This window comes from Larus michahellis, chromosome 3 (assembly GCF_964199755.1).
Source record: "Larus michahellis chromosome 3, bLarMic1.1, whole genome shotgun sequence".
In the NCBI taxonomy this organism is placed as follows: domain Eukaryota; kingdom Metazoa; phylum Chordata; class Aves; order Charadriiformes; family Laridae; genus Larus; species Larus michahellis.
The window spans coordinates 67,347,605-67,364,905 of NC_133898.1; the positions used below are offsets into that span (position 1 = coordinate 67,347,605).

Sequence of the window (17,301 nt, forward strand, 5' to 3'; positions counted from 1 at the left end):
GATGGATTAATGTTGTATTAATTTTTCTGAGTGATTTACATAAAGAACCCGTTGTACAGGCTGGAGGGGGGAGGGCAGAATTCCTCCCGTAATTGGGCAGCAAGCTATGAAAGCCTCCCTGCCTGCCTATCGCAGAGATGACAATACATCATTTTTGAAAGGAAGGTGGAGGGAGCTATAGATTATATAGGGCTTATTTCCCCTTTGCAGGGTACAATTTGGCTCGACTTGTAAAATCTGCCTGGATCGTAAATCCAACTGTGCACTTCTGTCTGACCGGAATCCTCTGCTTGGAGGGAGCTGACAAACTGGCAGGGGATGCCAGGGCTGAAGGGAGTTTTGGGTTATAGACTGGGGCAGGAGAAACTTGTTGTGGCTGCAAGTGTTTCACCCAGGGCTGCGAGTCAGGCTTGCCCGGTGTCGGAGCAGTCTGAGTATTCGGTACCTGGCCGAGTCGTCATCTTGAGTTTGTGTTCAAAGGCAAAACATGTGTGATAAATGAATCCTTGTGTTCTCGAATTAGCTTGCTCCATTGGACCATTGCATTACTCCTTGCCAGACTTTGTAAAACTCAGGGCTCAAAACAATACTGTCCTTGGTGCTTGAGTTAACCACGTTGCTTAAAGTTAATTCAGGCTAGAAAGAAATGGGATGCACAACAGGCTGGAAGGATGGCTAGTTTTATGTCAAAAACCATACTCTTTATTTTAAATTAGCTGAAAAACTATTAAAATTTCATCCAGCAAAATAATTTTGTCCCCCCAGTTCGTCCTCAGGTAAATTGGTAAAAAGGTAAGCCTGACAAATCACAGGCTCTCCGTCCTCCCCTAACTGTACATGTACGGGCAGGAGTGTTAACAGAAGTTGGAAATGAAGGAATTGTTGTTTTTCTTTCTGAGCTGTTTCTCTTCCTGTCTTTATAAACCTCTTATTCTTTTGCCGCTTCACTGCTCTTCCCGTCTCATATTGCATTCCCACGAGGCTGCTAGGTGACAGGCACAAGGCAGCATGTGTTGCCTGGTATTTCACCAGCAAAGTGGCTAATCTGCATTGGCTGCAACCGGGAGCTCGCAAACGGTAGCCAGCAGCCAGATTGGTTGGATTTGTCAGTTTAAAATGAGCAAGAAAAACACAAAAAAGGTAAATGCTAACTCCCAACCCCGGGGCACACCCTCATGTCCTGGGCAGCTGAAGCTCTGTTTGTGTGGAAGCCAAAGGAGGGGGCTGCTGCTTCGCTCTTCAGTTTCTGAAAGGTCCACAGTAGCGCAGAGCGTTTTGGAACGGGTAGCACCAACTAGACTTCACATCTGATAAAGCCGTTTCGAAAAGAGATGGTAAAAGTTGATAGTAAAATAAAAGGTTTGTTGTTTGAAACATTTTCTTGCTCAGCCCTCTTTGTCCCCAGTCAGCTGAAGGACCTTTGAAATGAGAGCACACTGTAACTCCCATGTTTCTCTTCTTTAATCTGAGTTTTTAGTTCAGATTTCTTACTTTTTGGGATAGCAGAAGTTTCCTTTATTGTGGAGCGTGTGTGGAGGTGAAATGACTTTTTTTTTTTTTTTTTTTTTAATCGCCTACGCGTGCTCCAAGTGCCCTTTTCCTCTGGCACAGGCACTCCTCATCCCTTTCTGTTACTGGTGTTCCCGGAGGTTGCTCCAAGGGGAGAGGACAGGCCAGCATGGCTGGAGTCGATCTGAATTCATCCAGCCTCTTAGAGACTGAGTCCGTGGAGCTGACGGTACTTTATGCGGCTGCGCCTGGGGTGTCGGGGCAGTGGTACCCAGGCACCTTTGCTGCTGACTGGAGTCGTCCATCTCATGAAAACCACTGGAGTGGCGGATGCTGACTTTCTGTGTCGTGTAGCTGCTCTGCCGCCTCCTTCGGTCAAGGCGTGTTCTGCTGAGCAGGGTCCTGTGGGCTCGTGGGGCAGCTTTGTGAGCACTCCGTAACTTCTGTGCGCGAGGGGTAACAGCCTGTTTTCCCTCACAGAAGATATCTGCGCAATGACGCCCGCTGCTCGTGCAGCTTCTTTGAAGAGGCAGGTGTAGGACCTGTCAGACTTTGATTTTTGTCCAAGCTTTTTGTTGGTAGACATTCTAGCTTTCATCTATTTTGCTCTTCTAATGGCACGGCTTGCTTCTGGTGTGCTCAGCAGGAACTCAGAGAACAGCTTGATTTTTTGCAGTGGCTGAGCTTAAAATTCCCACCAGAAGCAGGGCCAGTTTGCTCGCTCATGGTTCCTGGAAAATGCAGCAGGTCCTGGTTTGGGGGCTGTTCTCCATGTCTCAGTGGGTTCCTGTGCGGTAGGCATGTAAAATGAGCGGCGTGCTCCTCCTGCCCCCAGGTGTTTTTGGGCTGAAGCTCAGAGCCGTTTTTTCCTTTTAAACAACATATTATTGAAAAAACACTGACAGAGTTATTTCTTGAAACTGAAGCAAAGGTGCTTGTGTGCATTGCAAAGGGTTTCTGATGTGGAAACGTATAACAGTCTTTCACGTGGGCCTCTGCTGTTTTCCATGGCTATGACATAGCAAGTCAACTTTGAATAGAGATAACACACAAGTCACTTTATGGTACAAATCTCACCATATTTACTTTGACTTTGCAGAAAAGGAGATGAGTCACGTTTCAGCGTCAGAACGTCTTACAAAGTTTTGCTGACTTCTGTTTTGGTTTGGTTTGGTTTTTTTTCTTTCCTTTTTTTTTTTTTTTTTTTTTTTTTTTCCTTCTTTCCCATTGGTTCTGGGGGTTGGAAAAGGGGAGCTTGTGACCGCAGCTCTGAGCGGTGCTGCTTTCACGGCTGGTCTGGCTCATCTCCCCGCCGTGCCGGCAGGGATGCAGTGCAAGGGAAGATGTTTCTCCAAAGCGGTTAAATATGCCTGAGCTAGTGACCTTATTTCTCCTGTTATTCCCTTCCAACAGTGATCTTCTGGCCAGGTGTTGGAGAAGCACAATTAGGAGTCATGTCTGGCCGCAGTGACAATACATGAAAAGAGGTTTCTCCCTTTCCCCCCAGCTCCTGCCCCTGCCTAACACTCTAATTTTTTTACACGCTGCCTCTATTTCACTTGGTTGCTTTCCAACCTTCCTGCATCACGAGCAAGTCAAAAGCCTTGGCTGCTTTTTTACTGCAGGCTGTACTACCTGGAAAACTTACTTGGAGTCATTAGTCAGAGAAACCTTGTTTCTCAGATAACTGCAGTCTTTTAAAGACTGACCGAACACAGTTCAAAAGGTGGCTGCCACTGGCTTTCTGCTGGCCAAGTCTCATTCCTTAATGTAAAAGTGTGTGGAATGCCAATTTTTTCCTTGCAAAAACAGTCTAAATGTGAAACTTCAATGCTCAAAGCCCTTTAAATTCTTAAGTAGCTACTTGTGGGCTCAGCCTTTCGTGTCCTTGTGGCGTGTCTGATGGAGGCAATCCTGATGTCCTGATGACAGCTCTTACCAGAACTGTCAGTTAACCTTCTAACCACCCGCTGCATATCACAGTCTGAGAACGTCACACTTACCAAGGGATTAAATTTCCACCAACCGAACAATTAATTTCTTCAGTCACAGTAGCAATATTGGCTCTGCCACATTATGTCAATAAAAATGATGTTCTTTAGCTATGCCTGTACTACCAGTGTTCTGTTTAAACATACGTCGCATAAGTTTCTTCCTATCAGGTGAGTTTTTCTTCACATTCCAGAGGCAGAGTCAGGACTCAAGAGCTTTGGTTTTTGTCATACCGAGGAGTTTGTATTTTCAGTGCTTCCTGTAGAAACTCAGTGTAGGGATTTGCAACTCTGACGTCATCTAATTGCAGTGTCAGAGCATCAGTTCGGTCTTCTTCTGAAGTCCAAGTAAGTTTTTAAATTTTGTTTTTTAAGTTATGAACGCAGTTCATGTGGGGGTTTCAAGGGACAGAGCAGTAATTACATTTTTTTTTTTTTTTAGTAATGAGATGTAAGAGTACCAAGAACTAGTAAGTCCTCATAAGCAAGATTATGGAATCCAGACTAGCTGTTGCTATTCTAATGTAAAATCATTTAAGGGGGCTTTTTTCTGTATGTTTTTGCACAAGATCTTGTGTTCAAGGGGGGAAAAAGTCATGTCAGTTGCTCCATAGATAAGGGCCCATAAACCCGACGGGAGCTGTTAGCGTTTGTAGAAGCAGTAAGATGTGATGGATTGTAGTGTTGGGGCGTGTGCGTCTGTGAAAAGGATTCTTGAAGCTTTGGGCTCAACCTCAAAAAGCATTTGCGTAAGAGACTGAAATAACTCCAAAACAAATATTATATGTTTTATGTACCTTTCTGTGAGAGACTTCTTTTTAAGAAACAAATGTTTTATAGACACGCAATTTTGTATATATGAGCACTTTACACAAATCTAAATATTTAAGTGGAAAAAGTAATGAGAGATTTGATACAAAGGCCGATTTTCTGTCTTGCCATACCTTTTCCTTTTACATGTTGCAGATTCTGTATGCAAAGGTAAAATTGGATATAGTTATATACGTTTGTAACAATTTACCTATATGGTCAAGTTTGCATCTTATATTTGTGGTTGAAACTGTCAGATGTTGTGCTTTTATGGAAGCAGCTCTCAGCCAGGAGCAGAGGTACTACTTAAATTACTAAGGCACATACTATTTGTCTTAGCATGTTTGTATCGTGGCACAGCAGAAGGTTCTGTAAAACTTTCATGACATACAGTGGCAATTGAAACTTTTCATGCTGGTAAAACAGCTGGAGTCAGTCAAAAGTCCCACATCTAACTACAACTTGAAGTAGCGACTTTTTAATGCTTGGACATAAATGCAAATTTAGTCAAAGCTTTGCCTTATTTCCTATGTCTTCTGGTAAATATTGCCATGGATGGGAATCTGAAAGTGGGCTTGCAAAGCAAAAATTCGTAAGCTACAGAAACAAATTAAGTTTACGTAAGAAATGTTGATATGTACCACAGAATCATTTGTTCAAACCCACACCTCTACTTCTGCTTTATCAAAAAAACATGGATCCAGCCATCATTGCTATTCATTCTATAAAATCCTTGCCAAATTTCAATACTTTGCTATTTTTATAATAGAAATAACTTTTATTTAAAAAAAAAACAAACACGTTCGTTGTCATCTGATCCAAACCTTCCAGGTGAAAATAGAAAGAAGGAAAAAATAACTTGCTATGACCTTAAACATTTGCTGCACTCCTTCCCTCTTTCCCGGCTGCTATCCCAGTGTGCCTGTTCCTCTCCGGGAAGCAGTGGCTGGAGAACTGCAGTCTGTGCTAAAGGACATTTCCGAGTAGAGTAGTAGTTTTTTTTTTTTTACAAGCAGTTGTGGCTGGTTTTACTGTCTATATGCTGTCTGCTCCAAGAGCCGTAAACTGTTAGTAATGTAAGTTTACTGTGTTGGAAAGGTCTTAATCTCTCAGGGGACTGTGGAATTTTTTTGTTATGATGAAGGAGTTGAAGGGAAGAACAGGCTTGTGCAGTGTTGTGGCGGGGAATCTGCGTGTTAGAGCTGCTGTCTGAGAAGCGTGCTTTGGTCAGGTGAAGGGGAAGCTCTAACTGCTGGTATTTGAGAACCGTGAAGCTCCCCGGATTGCTGCTCCCGCGGCAGATGCCGGTTTCTTCCGGGCAGCTCTGTGCTGCTGTGAAGTGAGACCCTGGCTGTTTTTACCTTCTGTGACACACCTTGAATTTCACCTGCAGAGCAGCTGTAGTCAGGGGTTTTCTTGGCTGGTCGCTGTAAAAGACCACAGTCTTGGGAAATGCAAACAAAGCGAGTAGCACCTGACTTAACGGCGTGTTTTCAAAGTTACAAGGACGTTGCAACCCAATTTGTCTTGCAATTTAGCTGTACTTGATGTCTGGATTAGCAGTGTAGCTAGAGCAGCGCTCCTCACAGAATAGCGCGTCCTTCGCTTGCTTCTTTGCAGCAATGAAGAAACGCACAGGGTGCTGTGATTTTTCCTTCCCAGAGTGTATTGTTTTGACCTTCGTGAATGGTTTCAAGTTATATTTCATGACACGTACACTTCTATGTACTTTTATACGCTTTGTAAACTTTTTCTTGTTCCCAGGATACTTCTTGTTCCCTCCGAAGTCCAGCTGATCCTTAGGCTGAAAACTTGGGGCAAATGTTTCCTTGCCAGTAGAGGGTCAAAGCCGATGTCTCCTGACCTTCACATTTTACTCTCAGCTAGCTGTATTTTATAGAGCAGGCTGGATGCTTTCCAGGGAAACATTGTATGAACTCTTTGAGCTGAAACAACCCTCTGTATGTGCTTTGCTATGCGCTGCTCATCAAGTAAGAGAATACGTGAAAATTTCTGTTTCCATGCGGTTGTTAGCCAACTGTTTCTTGAATTGTCCCCTGAAACTGAGGGGACCTTTGTCTCCGGCGTGGTCATAGCTCACCATTCTGGCAGGACATTGCAAATATTACAGCTACTTGTTTTTCTCCAATCTCCATTACAAATGAAAAGAAAGTGGAGTTAAAGGTTAAGAATGTGGTTTAATGGCTAAAGTTAATGAATTTTACAAGAGTGTATTTAGCTTCTATTACAATCTTTGGAACAATTAAAAAGGGTGGATTTGACAGTTTGTAATTTAAACTGTGAAATACGTTTTCTTCTTGTCTTTTAGCTGCAGAATCTCAATAAAAACAAAGAAATTAAACTGCGTTTTCCATCCACCTGTTCTTTTGCTGACATTTGCCTATTAACTTATATACTAGCCTCTCTTTCCCACTTGTAGGTAGAAACCCCTTTGTTGTCTTTTTCTTTTTTTTCTGGGGAATTTAAATGGAAACTCTGCTAAAACCTTACGTGTAGCTTGTTGTTCCGAAGCCTGAGATGAAGTGGTCTGTTAAAATATAAGGCTTAGGTGCTTATGATATCTACGCAAGGTGTATTTTCAGCATGTGACCTTGTATGATGGCCACATAAGAGTATGGTGTGTTTTCCATCCCAAGGAAAAGTAATTAATATGTTCACCCTCCGCTCCTTCTAGAGCTTCCCTTACATACGGTGTGGCAGCTTCTGTTTGGCACTTTATTTCCCTGAAGCAGATGGATTCCCTGGACATTGAGTCTGGATGAACTTGCAGTGTAGCGAAGGCAGTTACGAGCTGTGAATTAAACGCGTTGCAACTGGTGTATCCCTTGCCCATTGGCTCAAAACTAAAAGATGTGGGAAGTGCGTAGAAGGCTTTCGGTGAAGTTGCTCAGAAGTTGTCAAATCAAACACCGAAGCAAAGGGATTGAGAGGGCTGCCTGTTGCTTGAGAGTAGCTCACGGAGATGTTAAATAGAAGTTATCCTCCCCTGTAGATGTTAAATAGAAGTCACAGTTTCTCCAAGGTAACACAGGTCCGTAGTAAAAGTGCTCGTGCGTTTGTGGGCATGTTTATTGGAAGGGAGGGGGGAGGCAGAGACATGATCCGTTTTCCCACTTCTCACAGGAGCTGTGGGCCATTGTCATTAACCGTGGTACAGGAAGCCATGCTTGCCAGTTGGCCAGTCAGGTTTGATCAGGATGGCTGCTGAAGGGAGGCAGGGCTCGATCTCCTCACTGCTTTGCCCGGAGAATGGAGCCTGCCCACTGGGCACCAAGTGCCTGGGTGCCCACACCATGTCCCCATCAGACCCGCTTCCATTGCCTGCTGCTTTCCTCTTGCTTGCTTGCGTGTGTGAATTTTCTTACTCCCTTGTGGCTTTGTTTTGTTTTGCACATGCAGGTGTTTGCTCCCTAATGCAGCGGGGATGCTCACGGTTTGTGTACTTGGCTTAATACTCTGAATCACACTTCTTGTAGGCACTGCACTAGTGACTATATTAATTAAAGAGGGACCTGTGGAAAAAAACAGGCTCTTAATTTCGGCTCTGTCATTCGTGCCTAATTTCAATGCTTGAAGTAGGTGTAGAAACTAATGAATAGTGGAGGCTGTTGCCTTTTAGAAACTGAAATTTGTTTGTACTTGCTTGTAATTTCTGTGGAGTCTTTTGTATCTGTTTTTCTCCCTTGTAGTCAAGACTGCGGAAGACCTGGTGAGTCAGGGTGACTGATTACAGCATACTGTACACTTACACGGAAACATTCAGCTAGGAGTTATTAACTCAATTTTATTAACCTTGAGTAACGCATGTAATGCCATATACGATAAATATGGCATTTTCATTTCGGAATGAAAATGAGGTCATTGTGTCATGCAGTGGCAGAATCAGGTATGAAGTGATACATTTGACTTGTAGCCAACTTGACCTGCTTTTGCAAAGGGGGAAGACCCCCCACGCTCGGCAGCACGACTCCGTCCACCAGGGTGCTGAGATGGTGGAGCTGGACCAACATGGAGCGGGCTGCAGCTCCTCTGCAATCTCCAGCAGATTGTGATTCAGCTGGGACTCTGAGGAAGGCATCAAACCTATTAAATTAATCAGGTCAAATGAAAAATAACTCATTTTGTTCTCCCTGCTCTGTGCTGACACTCACACACGCACATGCCGGAGCCTCAGTGAAGAAGCGGTCGCGTTTCTACCCCAGGGCTGGTGGCAGAAAACGCCTTGGGGCTGGCTGGGGTTTGTAGCGAGAAAAGAGCCGAAACAGGTGGGAAATCAGGAATATTTCCCATTGCAATGCACAGAGCAAGCTGTAATACCCTGCAAACCGCCCTGCCACCCTGCTCGGCGCTCGAGTGCTGGTTCAGTTTGCCGCCCACAGGCAGCAAATGGCCAAATGACAGTTCTTGTCATTTGTTTTCCAGGTCTTGGGTGTATTTTGGGCCCATAGCTTTAAATCAAAAGAGAACTGCTTAAAGTTCTTAGCTCAGTATTTCAGTGAACTATTTCTGGTCCGTTAGATAAGCATGTTGACGATGTGAATGAAGACGGCTCCCAGGTAGTACTGATGGTGTGCCTGCACGGTCCTATCCCTTCTGTCAGAAGAGAAACTGATTTTTATGTTTATTTCCTTGCGTTTGTCTGGTATGCATCAGCCTTGGGGATTTTTTCGATAAAAGAACATTACTCTTTATTGGGTGACCATGTGCCATAATTGTGCGTCTTTTCGTGAAACAACCTCTTCTTTCCTTTTCCTCCATGTGGGACGGTGTGTAACGGTGCAGTTGTCTTCATTCCTCTGAGCCTTTAAAGTGTGATTTGCCTTCTAGCCCAAACCCAGGATGATAATGGGATAATTCAGGCATCCTTCCTGCTGCCTGTGATTTTGGTATTCCCGGTTACCCAAAGGCAGCCTCAGAGCATTCCTCAGCAGCTTGTTGTTACCAGGACTAGTGAAATACTGATGGCGCCAGCCTGAAGGAGCGAGCCCATGTCAACCTGTGGTTACACCTGCAGTGATTTTCTGGAGCGGTGCACAGGTGACTGGGCAAATGGAAGTGTCTGCGAGGGGTTTTTTTTGTTTTGTTTTAATAGTAAACATTATCTGTAAAGCCCTGTTGCATCCATTAATCAAAGATAATTTGGCACACAACCCTTGCTAAACAGTGACATTTTTGTTTAGGAGCAGGTCTTTTAGCAGCAGATTGAAATGACTGGATTACCTGTTGTTTTCCTAGGCTTTTTCATCAGAATTTCTAATCTAGCCTCCCTCTAAATGTAGGACCCTCAATCACTGTTTTGGTATAGTTAGTTTTCTCCTTGTCATGTGGTAAGCCTCTATACACTTGGGTCCTCCACGCACAACCAGGGTTGCCCTCTTTGTTCGACTTCTGGGCAAAGAAATTCCTGAATGAATTTGGAGAAGTTGGTTACAGATTCCTTTCTTGACCTACAGCAGCTCTTAAAAAGATTTTGCCCTTTCTGTGCCCTTTGTCTGAAGAGTAGGGCAAACAAAAGATAAGTGAACTAATTCATGACTTCATTGCATTTGTTTTCTTCCTCACTTAAGGCAGAAGACAGCTCATTCCTAAACCCATTTATTTTATTAATTTTAATGCCAAGCACTTTGCACCTGCATTGCTGGGCTTATTACAGAAGAATTTCTTGTTTGTAATAATCAGAAACCATAACACAATTTCCCAAATGCTGTGTGTAGTATCTAATTGAAAACTCCACCAGTATAGCTATAGCAGGAATAGAAATAAAGTTGATTCATTGCAAATCGTCTTTCGATGAAAAAAACCAGACATATAAATAAAGGATTTTACTTGGGCTTTTACGTATGACTGAAGTGGAACTATGTCCCTCCTTCAAGTAAGAGGTCAGTGCTTTAGATTTAATTCTCTAGGAAAACAATTTCTAATGTTTTCAGAGTTTTTATTGGAAGAAAGTTGTTTTAAAAATCACTTTTAATAATAGGTGAATGTTGTTTTTTTTTTCCAAATGCTAATATTGGTTCTGTTCATCCCTGTTGCTTAAAAGTGCTTAAAATTCATTTTCCTACTATATTTGAATATTTGGAGAATTGTGTTTCTCATGCAAGCCTTGAAAGGTGTATGACAAGGCCTTGTTGCTGCGAATCTGGGAGTGCATGAGTAGCTCTATACTAGTTGTTTCGCTGATAATTTGAGAAGGTCCATTCACCGCAAGTCACCTGCCTGCATTACTTTTTGCAGGACAGGACTTGTCCTTTTACCTCCTGCTATGGTGAATATTCATCGATTTGAGTTATTTGAATTAATCACAGGGTTATGCTAATTATTCACAGTGGATTCTACTTTAAAGGATGTATTTCCAGCCTGATCATTTGAATAAGTTACTTGTTTCATGATGTTTGCTGTGACTTTCCCCAAACGAATTTCATCTTCATTAATAATTTAAAAAATATTTCTTCCCTTCTTCATGGTATGAGGAAACTCCACCCTAATCAGTCCTCAAGTGGAACAAGTAATATAATGCGTGCTATCAACTGCAAGAGATAATAGCAAAATATTTTCCCTCGCTTTGGAGTTAAGAGAATATTTGGTTTTACTTATCGAAATAATGGTTAATATCTTTTCAGCCCGTGCTGGGTTTCCTAGTCGATGCTGCCCCTTTAAAGATACGCTGGGGCTGACCTGACCTCTCTTTATCTCCCCCCTCTTATCACCAGTGGGACCACAGCGCCTGGTAGGCTCTGGGTCTGGCTTTCCTTAGTGCTTGAGCCGGCTGCAGACTAAACGGTGTAGGGCTATGACAACCTTCAAGTTGAAAATTTTATTTTTACTCCAGCTATTTTCTTTGGATAGGTTCTCCAGGGTGTGGGTTTTTTTTATTGTTTTGTTTGGTTTGTGTGTTTTATGCGCAGTTTGAAAGGGAAATGTGTCAGAATGATTCAGGCTTTAGGAAAAAAAAAAAAATCTCTTTCGATAGTTGGCACCCATCCACGGTATCAGAAACGTACGTTTCTGCAGATCGCTTTGGTTCTAAAAGGAAAAAGGATTTAATTAGACGTCCCAACAGCCCTGATAGCTGGCAGTCAAACTGGGACGCGCTTTGCTGCGCAGCAACATGTGAAGCAAGACAGAAACAGCCTAAACCCTCATCCTTTTTCTGTGGGTCGGGCAGGTCTGAGCTGCATTTTCTTCCGTGCTCATTTTAATGGTACAATCTTTAGTATCAAAAAATGGTGCAAGTATATACATATTTTTCCTAAATTTATTTCCCTCCGTCCTGTTGCATTTTCAGGTTAGGGAAGCTAAGAGAAATGGCGCTAGTGATTTTGTTTTCAGCAAGGGAAAAATGACACTGACATTATTTCTTCTGGTTGTTCTCAGAGAGCTGATAGACATTTCAGTGACTTGAGAGTAAGGGAGAGAATGAAAGTCATGGCTTGGTGTGTCAAAATTCCTGACTTTAAGTGGTTAAAACACTTCTGTTTAGAAGACCATGACCAGCCCTTATTAAGCATGGATTTACAGGCGCAGTTCTCCGTGTCCGTTGTGGTCTCCTCTATGAAGCCAGTCTATTTCGCATACAGTCAGTAGGAGCAGTGCCTCCGTGAGATGTGGCAGTGGCAGTTGCGCAGTTGGCATTATCTCCTCTGCTTCTCCCTTCATGGGGTAGATGTGGTGGGATGAGTTCCTAGAGGCAGCAACTCGCGCTTGTATCTGTCTCTTTGTATGCAGCTCAACATGTCATGCTTTACACAAACAGTATACTTCATAATTTGTAAAATAAATAAACCTTATAGCAGCCTTCCAGTACCTGAAGGGGGCCTACAAGAAAGCTGGGGAAGGGCTGTTTGCAAGGGCATGTAGCGATAGGACAAGGGGCAATGGCTTTAAACTAGAGCAGGGTAGGTTTAGATTAGACATCAGGAAGAAGTTCTTTACAAAGAGGGTGGTGAGACACTGGAACAGGTTGCCCAGAGAGGTGGTGGAGGCCCCATCCCTGGAGACATTCAAGGCCAGGCTTGATGAGGCTCTGAGCAACCTGATCTAGTTAAAGATGTCCCTGCTTACTGCAGGGGGGTTGGACTAGATGACCTTTAAAGGTCCCTTCCAACCTAACAGATTCTATGATTCTATGATAATTTGACTGTTGGAAGACATTTCCATGTTATTTGTATAGCGTTCACCCCGGCACAATGGGGAAACCTGGTTCCCTGCTGTCACCGGCAGCAAAATGAGGTGTAGGGAGTTGGAGAACCGGTTTCTGACTGGGACTTGGAGTTTGGACCAGATGTGAGGTCCTGCAAGTGTCACAGCTGCCAGAGAGGGTCCAGGCACCTGTCCGGTTGCTGCAAATTCCCAGGCAAGAGAAGAGCATCACTTGGACCTCCTGCCTTCCTAGACAGCGAGGTCCACCACCTTTTGTGCATTCCCTCCTTCCCAGTGGGCATCAGGAAGGTTGGGATCCCATTTAGGCTCCTCTGGGTTCCTCCTGATGAGGGTGGGAGAGGGAGACAGTGAACAGGACACAGGGTACCCCCCGAGGAAGGGACACTGGCCCAAACCCTCCCAGAGCAGTATGTGCCACCGGTGTTATGGCACAGAGCAATTTCTGACTTTTCAGCACTTTAATACCACATTTAACACCCCTAAGCTGTGTCTGATTTCTCAGACAATGCTATTGTTCCGTAGTTGGCTTCCTCTTCTTTGTTTTATTGACATTTTTTTCCCACTGCCTGCATGCAGAATCGATGTCTGGTTTTGTCTCTTTTTTGTATTTTTCTACTTGTGATTCCCCTAGAATCTGTCGTGCCGTTTTGCAGTCCCCAGTGACGTGTTCGCAGCTGCTCTCAGTCCCTGGTGACTGTCACTGATGCGCTGCTTACTTCCCCTTCCAGGTAATTAATGAGTAGATTTAACAAGATTGGACCTTAAAATCCCCCTGGTATCCAAGTAACCTTCCTCCAGCTACAATATGTTTTTGTTTGTTTTGCCTCCATGAAGTGTTTATTCCTGGAGCCCTCTGAAGAGTTAGGGCAGGAAATAGTGCGTGCATGCCTGGAGCACCAGAAAATGGAATTAAGGAGAAAGGGCCTTTGCTTCCTGGAGCATCAGGAAATATTGACATCAGTTGGTACCCTTTTTAGCAGGATTTAAAAGAGAAAAGGCAGGCTAAGCTATAGAAAAATGCTGTTTCTGGATTTTGAGTTACTCTACTGTAATGTCTCTGTTTTTCTGCCACAGCAGCCTGCTCTTAGCCGGCTCTAAAATGAAGTAACTTTTCTTACATGATGACAGAGACTTGAAATGTGATACTTTGAGATCTAAGAATGGCTAATGGTTCTCAGCATCTCATTAGTGCTGCTTCATCTGGGGCCTAAAGTGCTGTTTTCAAGGTCTCTGGACCAGAGTTTTTCCTGTAGCTCCGCCCAAAGATAACATGCATTCGCACGTGTTCTTTATTTTAATTTGGCTTTGCATGGAGGATTTTAGGACTCAGGCATTTGCAGACAGTTGCAATTCTCGCTTGTTCAGTGAGGTATGTTACCCTGACCCCGACCTTGCTCCCTGGTCCTTGTCTTTCCTTGCTTTACAAGGCCAGGCCCTATAAAAAGTTAGTCAACACAACACAGCTGCATTTTAGACCCAAATATCACCAGTAAGCACAGAGTGCTGGTGGCAGCTCTTTGTGACCTTTGTAAAAATGAAATTGCTTACAAGCTTGTGTGCTTCTATTTCTGCAGGTCTCCTCTGCAGAAATAGGGTGTATGTAAGAAATCTTTTTAGCCACAACATCTCTAGTGTTGAGCTGGGGAAGCAGTCTTAAGGCGCACAGGAAGGAATATACGGTATTCAAAAAATAAGCATTTCCCCCTTGGACTGTGGAGAGTAACCGGTGTGTTGTGGAAATTTGGTACCTCCAGAACTGAGATGTTAGTGAGAGGGAATACACCTACATGAGGTTCATGCTGACCTTGACTCTAGGAACTGCAGGATTCATCTTAATATAAGAAGTCAATTAAGATACAGCATGGTTTGACATCTTGTTTAGATTTTCCCAACTGTTAATCTTCTATGTACAGAAAATTGGGTGGAAGGGCCCTCTGTCTCTTGCTGGTAGTCAGGTGAAGGTGAGCTGTCTGTAGCTGGACTGTTCAGACACACTTGCAAGATGTCGGAGCGGGTCCAGATGAGGGCCACAAAGATGATGAGAGGGCTGGAGCACCTCTGCTGTGAGGACAGGCTGAGAGAGTTGGGGTTGTTCAGCCTGGAGAAGGTTCTGGGGAGATGTAGCAGCCTTCCAGTATCTGAAGGGTGCCTACAGGAAAGATGGGGAAAGGTTCTTTATCAGGGAGCGTAGCGTTAGGGCGAGGGGTAACGGTTTTAAACTGAAAGAGGGTAGATTTAGATTTAGATATAAGGAAGAAATTCTTTCCTGTGAGGGTGGTGAGGCACTGGAACAGGTTGCCCAGAGAAGTTGTGGATGCCCCGTCCCTGGAGGTGTTCAAGGCCAGGCTGGATGGGGCTTTGAGCAGCCTGGTCTAGTGGGAGGTGTCCCTGCCCATGGCAGGGGGGTTGGATCTAGATGATCTTCAAGGTCCCTTCCAACCTAAACCATTCTATGATTCTATGTTTGTTTATTAGTTAAGTCTGTATGTATAGGTGAAATAGAAGACTGCACAAACAAAGCACTTAATGGAGAGAGAGCAGATGTATATTCCAGAACAAAAAAAAATAATAATTAAAAAAAGAAAAAAATCACTAAGAGCAGGGTTAGTAATTCATAACAAACAGGTGAGCGCGATTAAAGTGATGCGTTTCTCTCACGGTGACCAACTGATGTCCATAAACTGAGTCCACAGCGGTGAAAAATGCTGACGGATGAGCTAAAACAATTGCCTTCAGGCCGGGCACTGCCTGGGACCCACCGGAGATGACCGGTGGTCTGTTTTGTAAGTGGCGTTTCATTTCCAGGCATGGTACTTTGGGCTGGTGAGCGGTGGGGAGGTGGGAGCAATGGGGGTGTCAGCGATGGGGGTAGGTGAGGGGTGGGGGTGTGAGCCAGTGCAGGGGGTGAGCGATGGGGAGGTGAGGGGTGGGGGTATGAAGAATGGAGAGGTGAGGGATGGGGAGGTGAGGGGTGGGGGTATGGGCGATGGGGGTGAGGGATGTGGAGGTGAGGGGTGGAGGTATGGGCGATGGGGAGATGGGAGGCAGGGTGAAGGATGGGGGTGTCAGTGACGGGGGTGCGAGTGATGGGGAGGTGAGGGATGGGGGGGTATGAGCGAGGGAAGGTGGGAGGGATGGAGAGGAGAGGAATGGAGATGTGGGCGATGGGAAGGTGGGAGGGATTGGGGGTGCGTGAGATGTGGGGTATGAGCAATGGGGCGGTGGGAGGGATGGGAGGTGAGGGGTGGGGGGTGAGTGATGGGAGGTGAGGGGTGGGGGTGTCAGCGATGGGGGTGGGGGCGATGGGCGGGTGAGGGGTGGGGGTGTCAGTGATGGGGAGGTGAGGAATGGGGAGGTGAGGGGTGGGGGTGTCACCGATGGGGGTGTGGGCGATGGGGAGGTGGGGGGTGGGGGTGTCAGCGATGGGGGGGGTGTGGGAGGTGCGGGGTGTGGGCGGTGGGGGGAGCCGAGCCCCGCGGATTGGGCGGCCGCGCCCCGGGGCCGTGAGCGCTGCCCGGGGCCCCGCTCCGCCGGCCGCGCCCGCCGCGCCGCGGGATGTGCCGGGCCGGGCTTGGCCGGGCCGCTGCGGGGCCGGGCAGTGAGGGGGTACCGCCGTGCCGGGGGGAGGCACGTCCCCGCCTCGCCGCTGCCCGAGGCCGGCTGCAGGATGTTCTGCCTGAAAGGTGAGGGTGCCGCGCTGGGAGGAGAGCTGGTGCGGTGGCTTCCAGCGTCGTCTGGTGCAGGGAGGGATTTTAGTTTTTTTTTATTTTTTTATTTAAAAAAGTTTATTCGGTGCGTTGACGAGAGAAGCGTATGAATTTGTTGTTCCTTTTGTTGCTGCGAGCGGGGCATCGCTGAACCCGGCGCGGGGCGGGGGGGGGCGGGCAGCTGGGCAGACAAAAGGCCGGGCTGGCTCGGGGAAGGCGGTGGGGGGCTCAAGGTGGGGTCTCTGCATGGTGGTGGCTCGTTGTGTGCAGCATCTTTACCGGTGGGTGCTGCTTTACCAGAAGTCTGCTGAGCTTCATTCGGGTTTGCCCCCTCTTGGGTGAAATGGGGCGATGTGCCGGGGGGGGGGGGATAAGGGGGAACCAGGGTCCTGCTGCGATAGATGCCGCAGATGCTCGGTGGAAAGTCCGCTGCTCTGCCGGGTGATCCCTCTGCACAACCATCTCATGTAGGGATGGTGCAGAGCCCTCGGGACAGGAAGAGTTTTCTGTGCCCAAAGAGATTTTTATTTCATCTTTTTAACTGGACTTTCCAAGAGCACGGTTCTGCAAACCAGGGTTAGGAAACGCTTATTATTTTTGTTGAACATCTCTATTTCTGTTTTGATTGAAAATCCACGTTACTGCTCCTCTTCTTACTGAAGTGCAATCGTTGAAAGCTGGCATCAGAGAGCTGTTCTAAAGAAGGGTTTAGGAGTTGTAAGAAAGATGCTTTGCCTGGGAAAGAATAGCAATTAAGTTAAATACTTGAGTGCTTATCAATGCCTGCTCAGAATGTTTTGCTCTTCTCTACATTGCTTCAAAACGTTGACTGCTTTTACTCTACTAATGACTTTTAGTTGTGCAAAGTCCCTACTAAGGCTCTTGGTACAGTTGCTAACTATAAATTTAAAAAGTCAGGAAAAAAGTTCCTTTCCTGCAAAATTCAGAGTAGTGAATCAGGGTTTCTAGAGAAAACCTTAATGAATTGCACAACACAATTTGCTATGTAGTGATTTGTCTTAAATGAAATTGTTGCAGTGTACAAAGTCAAAAAACCTGCACTATTTACATTTTTTAACTGCACAAGAGGTTTTCAATTCACG

The 17,301-nt window shown here is 45.4% G+C and overlaps 1 protein-coding gene across 9 annotated transcripts in view; it reads left to right on the forward strand.

Annotated features, from left to right (window-relative positions):
* The window catches only part of NHSL1 (NHS like 1), a 182,200-nt gene that overhangs the window by 78,275 nt on the left and 86,624 nt on the right, over positions 1-17,301 (forward strand). The window contains exon 1 of one of the 9 annotated variants that reach the window (XM_074580604.1): positions 3,554-3,671. The exons of 7 other annotated variants lie outside the window; for them this stretch is intronic. In XM_074580604.1, coding sequence (XP_074436705.1) covers positions 3,614-3,671 — 58 coding nt within the window. In that variant the 5' untranslated portion in view covers positions 3,554-3,613. Of the gene's footprint in view, positions 1-3,553; positions 3,672-15,901; positions 16,175-17,301 lie in introns of those variants that run through there. One more of the 9 variants, XM_074580605.1, reaches the window with a different exon arrangement.